The sequence below is a fragment of the Cavia porcellus genome, unplaced genomic scaffold, assembly GCF_034190915.1.
Source record: "Cavia porcellus strain 051 isolate PalLab524CR breed Dunkin Hartley unplaced genomic scaffold, mCavPor4.1 scaffold_1, whole genome shotgun sequence".
NCBI classification, from domain to species: Eukaryota; Metazoa; Chordata; class Mammalia; order Rodentia; family Caviidae; genus Cavia; species Cavia porcellus.
Genome location: NW_026947484.1, coordinates 65,292,419 through 65,309,602, shown reverse-complemented (window position 1 = coordinate 65,309,602; position 17,184 = coordinate 65,292,419). Strand labels below are relative to the sequence as shown.

General features: G+C 46.7%; 1 protein-coding gene across 13 annotated transcripts in view; it reads left to right on the top strand.

The window, feature by feature from the left end:
* Tle4 (TLE family member 4, transcriptional corepressor) overlaps positions 1–11,923 on the top strand; it is a 139,669-nt gene extending 127,746 nt beyond the window's left edge. For 11 of the 13 annotated variants that reach the window (XM_063249507.1, XM_063249506.1, XM_063249486.1 and 8 more), the window contains 6 exons: positions 3,925–4,174; positions 5,118–5,365; positions 7,423–7,570; positions 7,792–7,942; positions 8,271–8,347; positions 10,112–11,923. In XM_063249507.1, coding sequence (XP_063105577.1) covers positions 3,925–4,174; positions 5,118–5,365; positions 7,423–7,570; positions 7,792–7,942; positions 8,271–8,347; positions 10,112–10,219 — 982 coding nt within the window. In that variant the 3' untranslated portion in view covers positions 10,220–11,923. The remainder of the gene's footprint in view (positions 1–3,924; positions 4,175–5,117; positions 5,366–7,422; positions 7,571–7,791; positions 7,943–8,270; positions 8,348–10,111) is intronic. The other 2 variants (XM_063249494.1, XM_063249502.1) reach the window with 1 other exon arrangement.
* The last annotated feature ends 5,261 nt before the right edge of the window (positions 11,924–17,184 follow it).

The window sequence follows — 17,184 nt, the reverse complement described above, 5'->3', positions numbered from 1 at the left end:
CCTTTGGAGGGTACTTAAATCCAAACTGTAGTGACATCCTGTTCCTTGAACTGAGTTTGTGTTTTTAATGGTTTCGCCCCAGTAACATCACAGCTTCTCTTTCCTCCCAGAACTCTAACCTCATTTTGATGTTCTCAGGCAGCCTCGAATGTCTTCCCTTTTCTGTAGCTGCCACATTTCGTCACACTGTCCTGATCATCTCCGCCAGACACTCGGGGTCTCTTCTGAATAAATGAATTTGAAAGCGACCCAGGGATTCCCCAGAGTCTTTCATCACCTCCTTTGGAGTCCTTTGTCCCTTCTCTGCTATTCCTGCCTACTGAAGAACTTCTCCCATCTTCCTCCTCCTTGGTGAACTCTGTCCTTTCTTTAAACCTATGACCAGTGCCACGTCTCTCATGAAACAGCAGTTTGAACTTGCTTTTCAGGCCACCACAGAATCGTGCATCCCTTCGGAATGTGCCTGGTGCTGTAATTCGGTAATTTCCTCGCCAGCATTGCTCCGTGATGAGCTGTGTATGGCCACGGCTGCCACCTCAGTGCTTTTTCCTTAGCGGGCAGTTGTCTCACAGCAGGTGGGGAGCTGGTCCTTACTGCACAGGGCGCAGAGGCGTCCACTTTGATAGGGAGAGAGCAACTCTCTGAGCCTGACTCTGTCATTCCTAGAAATGTTCATTTTCTTTACACACTCCAGTACTTTTTGCTACTTGCATATCAGAGCTGGTTAGAATATGCTAAGTGAAGACTAGAGCTTTGATTTCTCAGCCCTGAAGGCTGCATGTCCACTGATGGTGAACAGAGAGCCACACACAGCTGGGCTCTTGTGGTCCGAAGTTCTGTGGACACAGGCGGTACTCACTAGGTGGTTAAGTTGAAGAACCTTCTCTTAAATGCCTTGCTGAAACTGCAAGTCTGGTTTCTTAACTATTTAAATTCTCAACTATATTTAAAAACCATTTCGAGACCCTAGAGGAGAAAGAGCTGTCTCTTCAAGGAAATGATCATTAAGAATGTATAACAGCATCTGAACTTGGAATAACCTTCCTCTCCCTTCCTTTGAGACTTAGTCTTTATGACTCTTAATTGCTAAATCAGTTAGCCTTTCTCTTGGTCATGATCCCTCAGAATCTCGGCTTTTCTTCGTGAACACCTTGCCTGAACTGCAACCCGGCTGTCCCTGGAGCTCCCTCCTTTGTGCGCACCTCCGGGGGTGACTCACAGTTTGGTCAGATCCCACAGTCCACAGGATCGGCAGCAGAGTTGATAAACACTGGTTCCTCTGCTCCCTCTTCCTCAGGCTCAGCCAGAACTAAACGTCTCTGCCCTTGGTGAAAAACCTTGCTTCTTTGCAGACCTATGCAGTTTACCTCCACCCCTCTCTGCCTTACTTAGGTTCCCCCAGTTCATTAAGACTCAAGCACACAGCTTAGTCTTCCCCTGGCCAGCGTAAACCGTGACTGCCGTGTCCACACGGACCATTCCTCCACAAATTCACTTTGGTATTTGGGCTGCCCCATCCAACTTCGGGTACCTGTAATTTCAGGCTGCTGAGAGCTCGTCAGCACCTCTGGCACCTCTGGAACCCGAGCATTGCACCCATCCAGGACTCGGTTTCCAGCCTCCTAACCCCAAGTTTCTGTCCCGTGCTTTGTCTCCTGCAATAGCCCAGGCCAGTTACCCATTCTGATCCTGCCTCCTACAACCCACGTTTCATCTGACACCTGCCACGGGCATTCAGTATCATGACTGAGTCGTGTCCCCAGAGTCCAGTGGCTTGCTTCTGGCCACAGGAATGTCCAGATGTCTCATCACAGCTTTCCAGGCCCTTGCCTCTCCTCAAGCCTATGTCCTCTCACCCTATTGGATGCTTCTTGAGTTCAGGGCATTGACAGTGACTATTCCTCAGCTTGGCGCTTTGTACCGTTTTTCCCTCTGAGCTGTGGGCTGGTGTGAAAATGGACTTTCTCTCCTCTGATTGCCTCCTACCTCACCATGTCTAAAGCACAGGAGGCTGTTGATACATGTGAGCCGAGGGAGCCTGCTCTCTCACCCTTCCCATGTTCCTTCTGGGCATCCTGTCTGGAGATTCCCGTGGTGCCAAGGAGCTGCCACTGCTCACAGCGCTCAGAGTGCTGACCCCTGAGCCGTCTGTAGATGATCACGTGAGCATCTCCCTGATGAGTGTGCTCTCTCCTCAGCCCCCACAGCTGCATGGGAGAATGGGGTGTGTGGGTTTCTTTCTCACTTCATCCTGAGCATAGAGTGCTGCATAAAGGGTACGCAAGAAATATGTTCAGTGGGTGAACGTCACTGTACATTTTCCCGTGACTGGCTGTCTCCTTTGCGTTTATGGTCTCCGTGTATCTGTCTGCCTCTCACTGTTCTTGCTGGGCTTCCTTAACTCCAAGCCTTCTCCTAGGCTGGGTAGCTGATCTCCTTCTGCTGCTCCAGGATTGTTCTTTCTGTCCCCGCTGTTTCAGCGAGCTCTTGTTTGTAGATGGTCGCGCATCGTTTCCAGGCCAGCCTCACTCCTTCATTGAAGATGTTTGAATTTTCATTTGCCTTCACAATCAGCCAAACCAGCTACTCCCATGGGTGCCATCGAGTTAGGCTTCCCTGTCACAGTCACTAGTTCGTGCGTCCACCCTGTCCCTGAGCTCTAAGCTTCAGAGTCCTCCTAACGGTCTTCTCAGGACACACATACATGCAGTGTGGCTCAATCTTGCTGACCTGACCAGAGAACTGGCTTTCTCCCATTGGCCTCTGGCTTCTCACCTCTTCACCCTCCAGAAAGTCTGCATGCTGCTTCCCTCTACAACTCTCTGCAGTCTTCAGAACAAATAAAGGCCTCCGCATCTGCCCTCCACCCCGCACCTCCGCAGTGCTCTGGGTCAGTCTTGTTGGGAACATTCAAATGGCTGGTGAGGGCTCCTCAGCCAGGGTGAACTTTGGAAAAATGTGACCGGCCCATGGATTTTCATGTTAGGAAGCCATAAACTCCCAGTTTGACTCTAAGCTTCCCTGTGGTCTGGTGCCAGCTCCAACCCTTGTGCCCTGCTAAGTGCCCTCCAGCACTCCTTTTGCAAACTTTTCCCCCCAGCAGAGCACATGGCAGAACTTCATTCCGGAGTAGCAGGGTGTTATTTCCCAAGTAGGCGGTGGCCTCTCCAGCTGAGCCAGCTGCCTCTCGCCACCCGGGTCCACTGCGCATGGCACCACCTAACTTGAGCTGCCTTGGAGACCCAGGGCTTTCACTCACTTGTGCGGACTTTTCTGGGTTATGAGGTAGTGATGTCACTGCCAATGGGTGGTCACTCTTGGCCCCAGGCTGCCACTTAGGATCCTTTTCACATCCTCTTGCCATTCAGATTCACTAGGATGTGTGATTATCAAGTCTGAGCAGTGTGCTGAAATGGGACTTTAAGATTTTAACACATCTGCAGTCTCCTCGACTGTGCCTGAAGACTCTGCACTCCCTATGCATCTCCGTCACAGCCCCCTGATTTCCATCAGTTATGTTGCCTGATTGGAATGGGTCATTTGTTAGGCAGAGTCTAATCATAGGCCTCAGAGTCACTGTCAGTAGTAGCAGGCAGTGCAGGTTTATAGCACGCCCTGAAACATAAGGCATTGTCCTTGAGGTTCATTACCTTGTTCTCTGTGAGTTAGGTGCATCCTCTTCTTTAGAGCTCAAAAGTTAGGGAAGTTCAGTGAGGCTTAGTAATTACTGATGCACAGTGGCCAATCACACTTGGCATTCCATCTCAGGTTAGCGGTGTCACTGAAACGTGTTATTTCCAGCGTACTAGGGAACTGGAGTTGTTCTCACATCTCAAGTAGCCCTGAAAATTTCTTTTTTATTGTTAGCTGTAAAGTTTAGTAACATGTTGTGTACAGTCTTCTCTTCCCGTCTTCTCTCTTTAGAGCCTACTCCTTCCACGTCAGTGCAGATGGCCAGATGCAGCCGGTCCCCTTCCCCCCCGATGCCCTCATTGGACCCGGAATCCCCCGCCACGCCCGCCAGATCAACACACTCAACCACGGGGAGGTGGTGTGCGCGGTCACTATCAGCAACCCCACGAGACACGTGTACACGGGCGGCAAGGGCTGTGTCAAGGTGTGGGACATCAGCCACCCCGGCAACAAGAGTCCCGTCTCCCAGCTGGACTGCCTGGTGAGCGAGCGGCCATGCATGGGACCCAGACTCAGCCAGGGTGTGGGCAGAGTGCGGGCAGCTGCCCGGCATGGGCTCCGGGGTCATGGGCATCCCTCAAGCAAGTCTCCTCTGGCTTCCCAAAGGGCAGCTCCAGCGGATGCTATCTGCACAGCCTTTAGTGTGGATTTCCAGCCCTAGAAAGGCAAATCACTTACTTAACTGTCTGATGATGGATTAAGAAAAACTTAAATGTGTTTATACCTGGTTTCTGTAAAAGTGAAGCTAGAAATTGTCCTGTGGCACATGCCCAAAATCCTCTTGGCTGCTACACTGGCATTTGCCCTCGGGCCACGTAGGGCACTGCAGCCTGAGCTTTTTCCTTCTGTCGGGAGAATGTGTTGGTGCTTCAGGAGGCGGAGGCAGTTTGACACTAACCAGACCTTACACCCCTGTCATCTCCTGACATGGGGAGAATTCTTCTCCTGCCCCTTAGTGCTTGATCATGTTTCTCTACTAGCTCCTGCTCCACCCCACACATGGTGCCCCACAGTCATGGAATGTGGAGCCAGGGGGAAAGACTCGAGTTCCAGGCATCGCAGCTGCAGTAGTAGGATCCTCAGCTGCAGTACACAGTGTGCAGGCTCCTGGCCTGGCACTGGAGGAGTGGGAGAGCTGCGTGAGTGTGAGTGAATATCTGTGTGACACGCGTACTCCAGCTAGGTCTGTGCATTATGATGCTAATTAAGATTAAATATCTCAGTACTAAATTTTGTAGATCAAGTTTAAGTACTTCCTTAATTTCATGTAATTTTCTAGCATTAATCTACTTTATCATTGTCATAAGTATAAATGGCTCATTAAACCAGGAGGGAACACAATACTTTTATGGATTTCTGCTCTCGTGTTAATGCTGTTTCCCTTTCCTCATGAGTAATCCACTGATGCGTTTTTGTCTCTACAGAACAGAGATAACTACATCCGCTCCTGCAGATTGCTCCCTGATGGTCGCACCCTCATTGTGGGAGGGGAAGCCAGCACTCTGTCCATCTGGGACCTGGCCGCTCCAACCCCACGCATCAAAGCAGAGCTGACGTCCTCGGCCCCTGCCTGCTATGCCCTGGCCATCAGCCCCGACTCCAAGGTCTGCTTCTCGTGCTGCAGCGACGGCAACATTGCGGTGTGGGACCTGCACAACCAGACGCTGGTGAGGTAGGTCAGCAAGATCTACTTGAAGGAGGAGCGCATGTTCCTCCGTATTGCTGTGTGGGGTGTGCGAGTGTGTGCGTGTGTGTATGTGTGTGTATATGTGTGTGTGTGTGTCTAAATAGATGGATTATAATTATCTTACTAAAAATTTTTCATGGGTCCATTTTGAGATGCTGTTGAAAAAATTAATGTCAAAATCTTTCTAAATTGTACTTCATAAAATGAGTGGTGTGTTTTTCTTTTTTGGCATCACTAATTCAGATTCATTTCATCAGAATTAATCTCTGTAAGGTTCCCATGACCTCACAAGATCAGTAGGTGTCTGTAATTTACATCTATGCCTGCTAACAAGCCATCATTGCTGAGGGTTCTCCACAGAGAAGACACATGGTGCATGGTACAATCCTGAGTGCTGTGAATCTTGATGTATTCACTGTCACCGGCCTACACTGTAGCAGTTCCCATCAGCCCAGGGACTACCTTGAGTACCACACAACCAAAATGCTTCAGGTTATCTGTAATTCGGTAATTCAGGACAGACAGACCCTACACCAGAGTTTATTTGGAAATGAGATTGAGGAGGCCCTGAAGTAATTCTCTGGCTGTCTGCACCTAATGTAACAGGAATGCAAGGGCCATACCGGCTAAAGAGTGTGAGAAGATTGTAGTCAATCCTGGCTTCAAGGCCACATGAGTCTGTAGAGAGAAATAGCCGTTACCTTCTGTCTCTGATTTTGAAGGGCTGAACTCTCTGTGCATTGTGTATCGGTTACTTTTCTCTCATTGCTGAGACACAATACATGACGCCCAAAATGAAGGAAGGAAAGTTTCACTTGGATCACAGTGGAGGTTTCAGTCCATAATCAGCTGGCTCCAAGACAGGGTGGCATGGCAGAAGGGCTATAGGTCATGGCAATGGGAAGACGGCAAAAGCAACAAGAGCAAAAGGGGTGGAGAGAGAGAACGAGCCTCTTATCCTCCCTTATATTGTAAGCAGGCTTCCTGCCCCAGGGCTGGTGCAGCACTTACCCCATAATCACAGCACTGGACCCTGAATCAGTCAATCACAAAGCCTAGAAGCCCACCCCGTGACTGCATGAGGCTTTGAGGGGACTTCTAGACGCAAACCATAACACAGTTCAAAAAACAAAACAGTTGTCAGGCTTGTTTTCTGTAAGGCTTAGTGCTCTGGGGGAGTAAGGAGCTGCTTAGAGCTCCTTCCCTAGCACACTTTGTACATTTACCAGGCAAGAGCCCTGGACTGAGAGTCCCACCAGGAGCCTTCCGTGCACGTTTTGAAAGTGTGACCTTTCTGTTCTGATCCACCATCTACAGATTGCCTCTGCCTGGCAGTGTGTTCTCCCAACCCCTGTGCTATTCTTCCTACTCCTCTTCAGAAGGGAAAACAATCGTCACTGCCTCTTCTACGTCACAGTGACAAGCAGAATTAACTCCATGCAGTCACATGCATATAGCTGTGTGTTTTCTTTTATTCATTTTAGTTGATTTTGTTTAGTGCATCACTTAAAGAGCTTCCTCAGTATTTAAAACTAAAGAGATAGCACAGGAAATTCCTCAGTTGGATTAATCTCCACACCTTCATCCCTTGTATTTGTGGAAGATGGGGTCCAGGATGCCCCAAGGTTACCAAGTCCGGGGATGTTTCCTTATGTGAAATGGCATGATATTCACACAGGAGCTGTGCACTCCTGCCTGCCTGCTTTCAGTCACTTTTAGATGACTTACAACCCCTTGCACAAGTAAGTGGTATGTAGGAAGTTATTCTCTGTTGTTTAGGGAATAGTGTCAAGACAAAGGCTGTATGTGTTGGGTATAGACACTTTGCTTCTGAATATTTTCCATCTGCAATGAGTTGAATCTGCAGATAGAGAGCTGCCTGCACAGGTTTTGTTACTACTTTGAATAATTAGAAAACACACAAAACAAGGAAATCTACAGAGAAGGTAACTTGCTTTGAAACTGACAGCTGAGGAATTCAAAACTGAGTTCAATTATGGACTAACTTCTTGGGGACCATTTCTCCATTTTGACATTTTCAGGCAATTCCAGGGCCACACAGATGGAGCCAGCTGTATTGACATTTCCAACGACGGCACCAAGCTCTGGACAGGTGGCTTGGACAACACCGTCAGGTCCTGGGACCTGCGCGAGGGGCGGCAACTGCAGCAGCACGACTTCACCTCGCAGGTAGGGGCTGCACAGTACCCTGAAGGAAGGGGCCCTTTCCGCCATGGGCTAGTCTGGGTTCATCCATGAGCTTTGGTGTCTTTCTCTGCAGTTCAGATTATCTTGATGCCCTTAGTAATTTACATCCCCAGAAGAGACAGCACCTCCTAGTATTAAAAAAAAAAAAAAAAAAAATGACAAAAGCCTGTCCACTGCAGCTGCGTCCCCTCTTCTGATTCCAGATCTTCTCCCTGGGCTACTGCCCCACCGGGGAGTGGCTTGCCGTGGGGATGGAGAACAGCAACGTGGAGGTCCTGCACGTCACCAAGCCCGACAAGTACCAGCTGCACCTCCACGAAAGCTGCGTGCTATCCCTCAAGTTTGCCCACTGTGGTAAGCAGGCTCCTTTGCTCCTGCAGCTGTCTTGTCCCCAGAGTCCCAGCTGGGTCCTCAGTACCTTTCTATGCACGGCCCTCCCAGAGTTGTGTTAACTGGAGGTGGCCTTGACGCCTGCCTCCCCCATAGCGATAGCCTGTGGCTGGCTTTCTGGTGCTACCCTTCCTCCTCTATATTATAAGTGTGGATGCCTGGAGTCCCGTAGGGGCGACTGAAACAACAGAAGCCCTGCTGCTTACTGTGAGGAGCCTGTGCCCTGTAAGGCACATCTCGGTCCGGGCAGGGTGACGCTTAGGCTCCCTCTTTTGAAACCCTCTTCCCGCAGGCAAGTGGTTTGTGAGCACTGGAAAGGACAACCTTCTGAATGCCTGGAGGACGCCCTATGGGGCCAGCATCTTCCAGGTAACTATAACAAAGCAATGCTCGTGTGTCCAGCAGGTGCTGTGTGCACACTACCGTGGTGGCCTGTCCACAGCCACACTCTGTGCATCCTCTCAGATGCACCTTAGGCCCCCTGTGCAGGGGTGCAGCGTCTGAGTGACCGTGAGCCCTGCTAGGGCTGACCTGTGCCCTGACTCTGCACTCTGCAGCCTGGGATTTGTCCATGTCAGAGGGGCGTTTTAGGTCTTCTGTGAAATGTGTGTGTGTATCATTTTAAAATTCATTTTATTTTAAAACTTGAGTATTTTGCTTAACTATTCTCATTAGTATTTATCAGTTCCTTTTTTCCCAAAGAAGAGTATTACAGAAAAAGTCAGTAAATCTTGATTGATTTTATTTTTCCTATTGTCTTAGTAGAATGTTGTATCCTTTATGAAATTATTTGCAGAAAAGGAATTATGTACACATGTATGCACGCATACACACAGCATATTCTCTTTTACCCGTGAGAATTTCATAGTCAAGTTCCTTACTTTTTAGTCTTCTGTATTTAAGATGCTATTATCTGATGTTCTTCTTTTAGGACTAACACAGGGGATTTGTGGTTGCTTGACCAAGTTCTGTTAAGTTGTCAGAGTAGACTAACTCAGTCGAATCCAAAATGCATCGCATGAAAATACTATGCGATGTAGTCGGTAAGACAGAAGTAGTTGATCGTTGCTGTCCCAGGCTCATGCTTTACTGTGTGCCTTTTCAAATCGTGGATCACAACATTTTAAGTAGTTCTGGCGATGACTTCTTCAAACAAATGATGTAAAAATATTATAGCACATCTTTTGTGATGCTAGTATAAGTACTACAGCTGCTGCGTGTACTGGATTTTGAACTCAAAGTGGTTATTATCAGTTAGAATAAGAAAAACGTCTGGGGCTGGGGATTTAGCTCAGCGGTATAAGCGCCTTCCTTGCAAGTGTGTGATCGTGAGTTCTATCCCTGGTACCGATAAAAACGAAAAAGACAAGAAAAAAGAGAAAGAAAAACGTCTGAGGACCCTGCCGTGTTTGGACAGCTTTCTTGAGTCCTGGTTAAAATCCTGCGGTTTTCGTTTGCTGTCTGATTAATGAGCAGAATGCAGCTGACAGTTTAACACTGAGCCTTTTGTAGTACATCCACGTGTGCACAGCATTTAGGGATGATGTGTTTCTCTTTCTGACTATGAAGTGCTCTCCTCTGTGATATTTGTATTGTATTTTTACTCGATATTAGGCTTTTTACTTGCATTTTTACTTTATTTCAAAAAATCCAGTATTTCCAGTGTTGTTTCCTGTGCATTACTTGAGTGAACTCTGGGATGGCGGGAAGGTGGTGATGCCTGACCCCTTTGCCCTTGAAGGAGCCAGGGGCTCAGACAGGTTGAGAGAGGTGTCTATGAATCCGAGGCTCTGCCTGGATCCAAACCTCGGGTGCATGGGGGGACTTGCATACTATCAGGCCTGACTTCACTGTTTGGGCATAGGGTGAGTGCTCCTACCGCTGCCTCCCAGGGTCCCCCAGGCAGGAGCCTCCTCTGCAGCCTGGCAAGCACCCCCAGTGCTCCTGTCTCCAGGACTGGCTCCAGCCCATCTACTCTTTGAAAGCCTATGTCTGCTTTCCCCAGCAAGACTCCCGTTTCTCCCAAGGGGCGTGTCACCTTTGCGGTTGCTCTGGGTTCTGCAGGCCTGCCTCTCAGTCCTCTAGGATTTTCCTTTAGTGTGTAACATTTTTTATTGCATGCTCCTTTCCTAGTCCAAAGAATCCTCATCGGTGCTGAGCTGCGACATCTCTGTGGACGATAAATACATTGTCACTGGCTCTGGAGATAAGAAGGCCACCGTCTATGAAGTTATTTATTAAGGACAAATCTTCACGCAGACTGGACTCCTCCTCGTAGCACTTTGCGCTCCCATCTTTTGTTTTGTTTTTTGTTTGTTTGTTTTGTTCACTCCCTACCCTTGCATCTAAAACTAAGGATTTCAGATACTAGTTGTGGAGTTTAATTCCTTCCTTCACCCACTGCTCCTTGCTATTGAATTGTGAATACTCTTAGAACCTGTGATACCAAATCTTCAGCTGTCTATTTGGAAGAACATGGAATAAGCATACTTAACAGTGAACGAAATCTTTAATCATGTATTATATTTGTAATATATTTATTTTGTTTAAAGAAGGCTTTCTAACAATGACTGACTAAATAAAGCTGTCTGCTCCTGCATTGATAACAAAGGTGCGTTGTATTTGATACCCTTCCCCCCCTTTTTTTTGGTAAAGGAGGGGAAAGAAAGGTTTAAAATAATTGCTTAAAAATGTCACTAAATGTAGACTATTGACTGTATAGAGATGTGAAATGTATAATTACACACAGAAGCAATATGTTGCTGTGTTACTAGGTTTTTTTGTTTGTTTCTGTTTTCTACTTATTTTAAAGATACTTGGAAATCTGGCTAAACGATTAAAACATGACAGGCCAAGTCATATTCATTTGAGTCTCTTTGGACAACTTTAATCAATATGCCTATAGCTTTAGATGATACTCGATACCAGTAATTGGACATTTTCTGTTTCCTTCTTTCAACTTGTTGACAAGTGTCTTTGTAATATGTTTTTAATTCCCTTTTTAAAATTGTATTATAGACAGATGAACGTGTTACATTGGGCCTCAAAGAGAGAACTTAATCCCTCCTGGATATTTTTGCCACCTTTCTTTGCAAAGGGAGATGTGTATCTTTGTGCAGTTTTGTTGTTCTGAGAAATTACAGGCTGTTTTGTGGCGTGCTCTTTGGGAGCTGCACAGATACAGGAAGGATACCTACCGCTGTGCAAGTCAAGTCTTTCACAAAACAAGGACAGCGGAGGAGGGCTTGCGAGACCTCCCTCCGGAAAACACAAAGGAACGGACTTGGTCTGGGCTGAGGACTGCTTTCTTTACCTCCGGTTCTTTCCACGTCTTAGTTGGATGTCCCTGAAGTGGACACAGGCTGTGCCATTGTGCCAGAAACATTGTGTTATCTTTTATGTTGTTGTTGTTGCTGTTAAACTATAATATGTGACTCCTTTTTTTATTTTTTTTTTTTGTTTGAATGCTTTAAAAAAAAATCTTTTTAAGTCTGTGGATCTGCTGATGTACAGTGCCTTTGCTGCTATGGATCAAAATCAAAAGAACCGTGTAGATAAACTTTATTGTATACGTAGAAAATTAATTTCATACTAGAAATGGATGGAGGCTGCAAGCTAAAATGGACTGTCCATTGCCGTTCCTGATGTGGTAGCAGAAAAAGATGGTGTCTTAAGTGCTTAGTGTTTGATGTCATTAACAGTTTCGTAAAACTCTACAGTGTAGAAAGATTTTGATACTAAACTGTGCATTGTACATAGTTCTAATGCATTGTATTGACCACCAGTACTTCTATAATGGTAGATTGTTTGTGCATTCAGACTTTTAAGCATTAAACATAAATAACTTCTAGTATGCTTATTTTTCTAATTCTTTGTTTTGCTGCTTTTAGTTTATTATCTTGGCTATGTCATTCCCATGTATTAAAAATTACCAGTTGTATTCAAGGCGGATTGGTGTTGAAGTAATGTGGGTTTTGTGTTGTTGCTGTTTTTATTTTGTATTTTCACTCAAGATGAGCTGCAAAGTATAAAACAAGTGACAGTTTGTTGCTAACTTATCACTTTGATTCATAAAAAAATGCTACCCTGAAATTGTCATATCACTCAAAACTTACTCCTTTAGCACTGGTCAGTCCAGTGGATACTGGACCCTTGTAGGAATTTGTCTTACTTTACTCTCGTTGCTGAGACAAAACACCTGACTCCCAAAGTTAGAGAGAGAAAGGTTTATTTAGCTAACAGCTTATGGAGGTTTCAGTCCATAATCAGCTGACTTCAAGGCAGGGTGGTGTGGCATGGTGGGGCTGCCATTCACGGCCACCATGAAAACAGAAAGAGCGAACCTTGCAAAGGAAGAAAAGACACACCTTCTTCCCATGCTTACACACTGTATGTTGGCTCCACCCCTTGGCAGGTGCAGCACCCACACACCAATCCCAGTGCTAGACAATGAACCAATCATGAACCCTGGATTCAGCCATGTCCATGACATCATGAGGCTTGAGGGGGTCATCCGAACACAAACCATAACAGTGTTTAAAATATTAAATTTCAATGCAGCCCAGTGTACTAGTAAACCAAGCACATTTCAGATGCTGAAGAGAGCTGTGTTGAAGCCCTGCTGTCCGAGGCTGGAAGTGTGTAGTGCATTTCCTCACTGTTTACAGATTGGTGGGACAGGCACTGCTTTCAGAGGCAGCCCCCGCAGACTCACTCGCCATTTGGGTTTGGGAAACAGTTTCAGACAACACAACCACCGACAACTTTAGAAGCACCAGGCTACTCAGGTTGCTACGGGTCGGGGGTGCAGAAATTGGACCCAAGAGGAACTTGAAAGAATTTTGTATTTCTGAAACTCGGGTATCTGAGGAGCCCTGAGATAGAGCGCAGGAGGTAGGAGCCTCTTCCAAGGGAGCTGAAACAGTCAGCTGTAGGAGATGACAGCTCCAGGTACTGAGCTAGTGAGAGCTTGGTGGTGCTGGTTCATTAGGATCAGAAGCAGCACTTTCAAGAGTGAGTCCCATGAGACAAGCCTTAGCCTGGGATGGCATCCACCCATCCAAGACATGTCATGAAATTAAAAATTATAGGTAGCTCATGGACTGCTATTGGTCTTCACAGATGTGTCTGTAGGCAGGATGGCGATGTTTTTTTGTTGGGCCCTGTGAAGGGAAAATATTCAGTATCTGTGTGGACAGGCTACTGTACAGGCTTCTATTGCATCTGCTGATCGTGTACCCCTGACAGTCTCAGGTTTCTCATAGCTGGTGGTCCTGTATGGTCCCCAAGATGTTAGGCAGCAGGAAAAGCAAACCTGTGGGCCCTAGAAGGTAATGGGGTGGTGGCCAAGAAAGACACAGAGGCAGACCTGGTTGCAGAGTGACACCACAGGCTTCTGGGTGGCCCTGAGGAGAAGATGGCGGCAGCCCCAGAAAATGGTGACCCCAGCAGGCCTGTGGCCTCCACCAAAGACTTTGTTCCCATCTTAGAGCACCCTAGTCCTCCCCTCCCAGCCCCATACTAGATTCATTGTGATTTATAGAACTGAGTTTAGGAGGAGAGCATATCAAGTGTAAGTTCTTTCCACTGTAAGAGTATACTTTGATGAGTTTGTTGTATCTTAAGGTTTTTTTAGGGAACATGGGAGTAAAACACTGGTACACGAATTGGAATACTCAGTGCATTCACAGTGCAGAAAGAGTGTCCCCTTAGAGGGGTCAGGATCCCTGATTGCTATATGATGGGTCAAGCCTGTGAAACCCCTGGATTCTTTCAAGAATAATCCAGAAATTTGTGTTTGGGATAAAAAAAATTGAGATAATGCATAAATAGACCTAAATTTTTTAAATAAATGGGCATCTATTCCCTCTTTTTGCCAAGGTTTTATCAGATGACATTCCTATGTATTTCAGTCTGAGGCCTGATTTGATGTGCACAGAAGTCTCTCAGTATTGTAATTTATAGGTAATTACTTACAGACCAGGGGTATAACTCATCAGTAGGGTGTAAGTCAGTGTTAGGGTGTGTGCTCAGCATGCAAAAGGCATTTGGTTCATTCCCCAGCCCCAAAGAGAGAAAGGCATTGCTTAAACTCAGTTCTTGGGTTCACCGTAGCTGTGGCTCCAAGTATGGCTTTACAGAATCCAGAGAACAGCAGCAAAAACGGATCACCTGAACCAGGAGAAGCTTAGTTATAATGGAAGAACGAAATGGTATTGGAAGATTGACTTCAGTAAAATGTCCCATCAAGACAGAAGGAAGCCCAAATTAACCTGCTACCAGGTATTACACTGCATGCCTGTAATCCTAGCCACACCAGAGGCTGAGACAGGAGGATTACAATTTTGAAGTCAGCCTGAGCAAATTAGCAAGACCCTGTGTCAGAAAAAAAAATGAGTAAGGCTGAGAATGTAGGTCAATAGTAGAGCAACCCTGGCATGAATACCATAAAAGAAAGGAAAACAAATCATCTGAACCAGATCAAATGGAGAGCGGCAAGCTAAGATTCAGCCTTTACAGGTGTACACTGCACTCTGGGTCATGATTTTGCAAGATGGCTTTGTGGTCAGCGAGCTGTGAAAAATCCAGCTGAAATGGGGCATGTGGAAACCTTGGATGCTGCCAAGAAAGAGCTGCCAAAACTTAGAATTCTGCAACCATGAGATAGCCTGAAACTCGGGTTTCAAACTATCCTACACAATTCCTGGACCCTGCATCTTGAGCAGAAGAAGCTGACTGTCGAGTTGGCGGGGAGTGTTCGGGACAGAGGTCGTCTTTGTGCTCCCCCTTGAGTAGCCCGGCTCTCAGCCGTGTCCTGGGCTGTCCGCTCAGCAACTCCTCCTTCACTTCCACGTGTGCCATTTTGCACTAGGCTGTTCTGAAAACAGTGTGCAACTCAGGATGTCTGTTGGCTGCTATTTCTGGCAGTTGTGAGAAAATGAGTTGAGGTTCCTTATCTGGTATTGAGTAATCACCAAATTATAAAGGTTGAGCCCAAAACAATGCTGTTTCTTCCATCCTCTCCAGTGCTCATTTCTGAAGTGACCTCACTCCTGGACAATGTGCAGTTTCTGAATGATCTCTGGGTCCTTCCCAGCCATTTCTCACTTGGACATCAGCAGTAAAAGAGCAGCTCACCACCGTCTCTACTTGTTTGAGCTAATTGCACGCGTTCATCTTCCAGTTCAAGCATGCAGAGCCCACAGCAGAATTCGTTTTTGATGAAGTGAGCACCTCGCAAAAACTCTCTATTATAGAATCTGAACAGCAGTGCTAACGTAAGGGTGGAAAGACCTCTTTCTTCTTAAGCTGCAGCCTCTCAGTCACTTGGGTTTGAAGACAGGTAGACATTACTTTCAGTGGGGGCCTGAGACATTTGGCCTGCAGATAAGAATTCCCATAGGGCTTCCCACAGTCTGAAGCAAAGCCACAGTGTTTTCACTAAGATCCAGTTAATCTCAAAATACTACAATCAGCTGTAAATTTATACAGAAGAATAAGAAGTATCAAGAGAAAAAGCAATTTCCCCATATTCATCTCCCAAAACTGTCAGGCTGCCTGGAGCTCAGGGCTCCCACCTTGCAGTCCAGGTAACTGCCAAGGATGCAGATGAGAGCAGACACACACAGGGAGGCTTCCATCCCACCGCCCTTTGTCCCTCTGCCTCGAGTGAGTCAGCTGACTGGAAACTTTGGCATCAGCCTCTTGAAAACCCTGTATGTCAATGACTACTTGTCTTTTTAGTTCCTGGGCTATGGGCTGAATGTGGTGCTTGCAGTGCCTATACCCACTCATGTGACCAGACGTCCCGTAAAGAGCACAAGAGCACTGCCCAGCCTTTACCGGACACCTCCTCTGGGCCTTGTGAAACATGCTTCAGTGTTGTGTGGTACAAATCTGATCCTCATTTCCCTCCCAGAAGGCTGGGGCTTTGCAAGAAGGGAACTAAGGCAAGTAAAGTGCTGCAGGTGTTGTGACTGTGAGGATTTCTGGCCACGCTTGTGCCTTTCTTCCCCTGGGCCAGCAGCACAGGGAGCTGCAGGAACAGAGACCTGGGACTGCTGTGCTTTGAGCCAAGATTTTCATAGCATAATTTTCATTGTCTGAAGAACTCAGACACCTCTTTGCCCCAGAGAAGTTTTGCTTAAACCTTTATTCCCCTAACACCTACAGGATGAGACCAGTTTCACTAACAGTGAACCAAATGCAAAGATGCCTGGTACTTGGGGAGTAAAGCACGGCCCCTGAAAGTCTATTTGTCCTCAAGTACTAAGTGAGAACAATGCTTGGTTTCTGGAGTCATTGGAGAAGTCAGCTGATAAAGTCTTGTCCTTAGGTCTCCCTCAGGTGTTCAGAGCCTCTTTCATGGCTCCTCTAAGTAGACAATCAGTGGAGTTCCAGGTTTTATGGCTGGGTTGGGAAATGCAGTTGGGGTTTCCACACAGTCAACCACTCTGCATAGATTTTCAGGGATCAGTCTCAGGGGGCTGAAGCTAGAGGATCACGAGTTTAAGCCCAGTTTGGAAATTTATGAGACCCTGTGTTAAACATTTAAAAGGGCTGGGGATGGGGATACGGCTCAATACAAAGTCCCCAAATTCAATGGAAAATCCAATACATTTCAATGTAATATCAATGGAACTATTTGCACAGTGAACAAGAACATTGCTCCAGAGAGAGGGCTGAGAAGGTTATTCGAGAACACAGGACTTGATTCACAGACACCTGTTCTAAGTGTTAGCCTTAAAAACAAAGCACAAAGTGTCACTAATGAGAATGTCAGTGGTGACTCAAGCTGACTAAAAGGGAAACCAGTTAGCCTGGCCCCTGCAGCGCTCTTTCTAACAGTCTCCAGGGCTCCTGAGATGAGAAGCTCAGCCCGAGGCACTGGCCGGGGCTTGGCAGGTACCTGCCTTACATCCAGCATTGATTTTCAATGGGAGCTGCGAACCCCACTGTGTGCTCAGCCCCTGCAGGCTCTGACAGAGGGCTTTCCACCTAGAAGCATTGTGTGTGTGTGCATGCGCATGTGTGTGCATGTGTATGAACATCTTTTATTTCTTCCCCAAGGTTTTTCATGCAAGTTACAGAAGTTGGTGTTACACTATCTTTATATTGTAAGCCCTTAGATTTGTAAGACTCATGTAAACTTCTAACCTGACCCCAGCCACAAGAGAGAATGCGGTAAGACATGTTGGTGTTGTTCA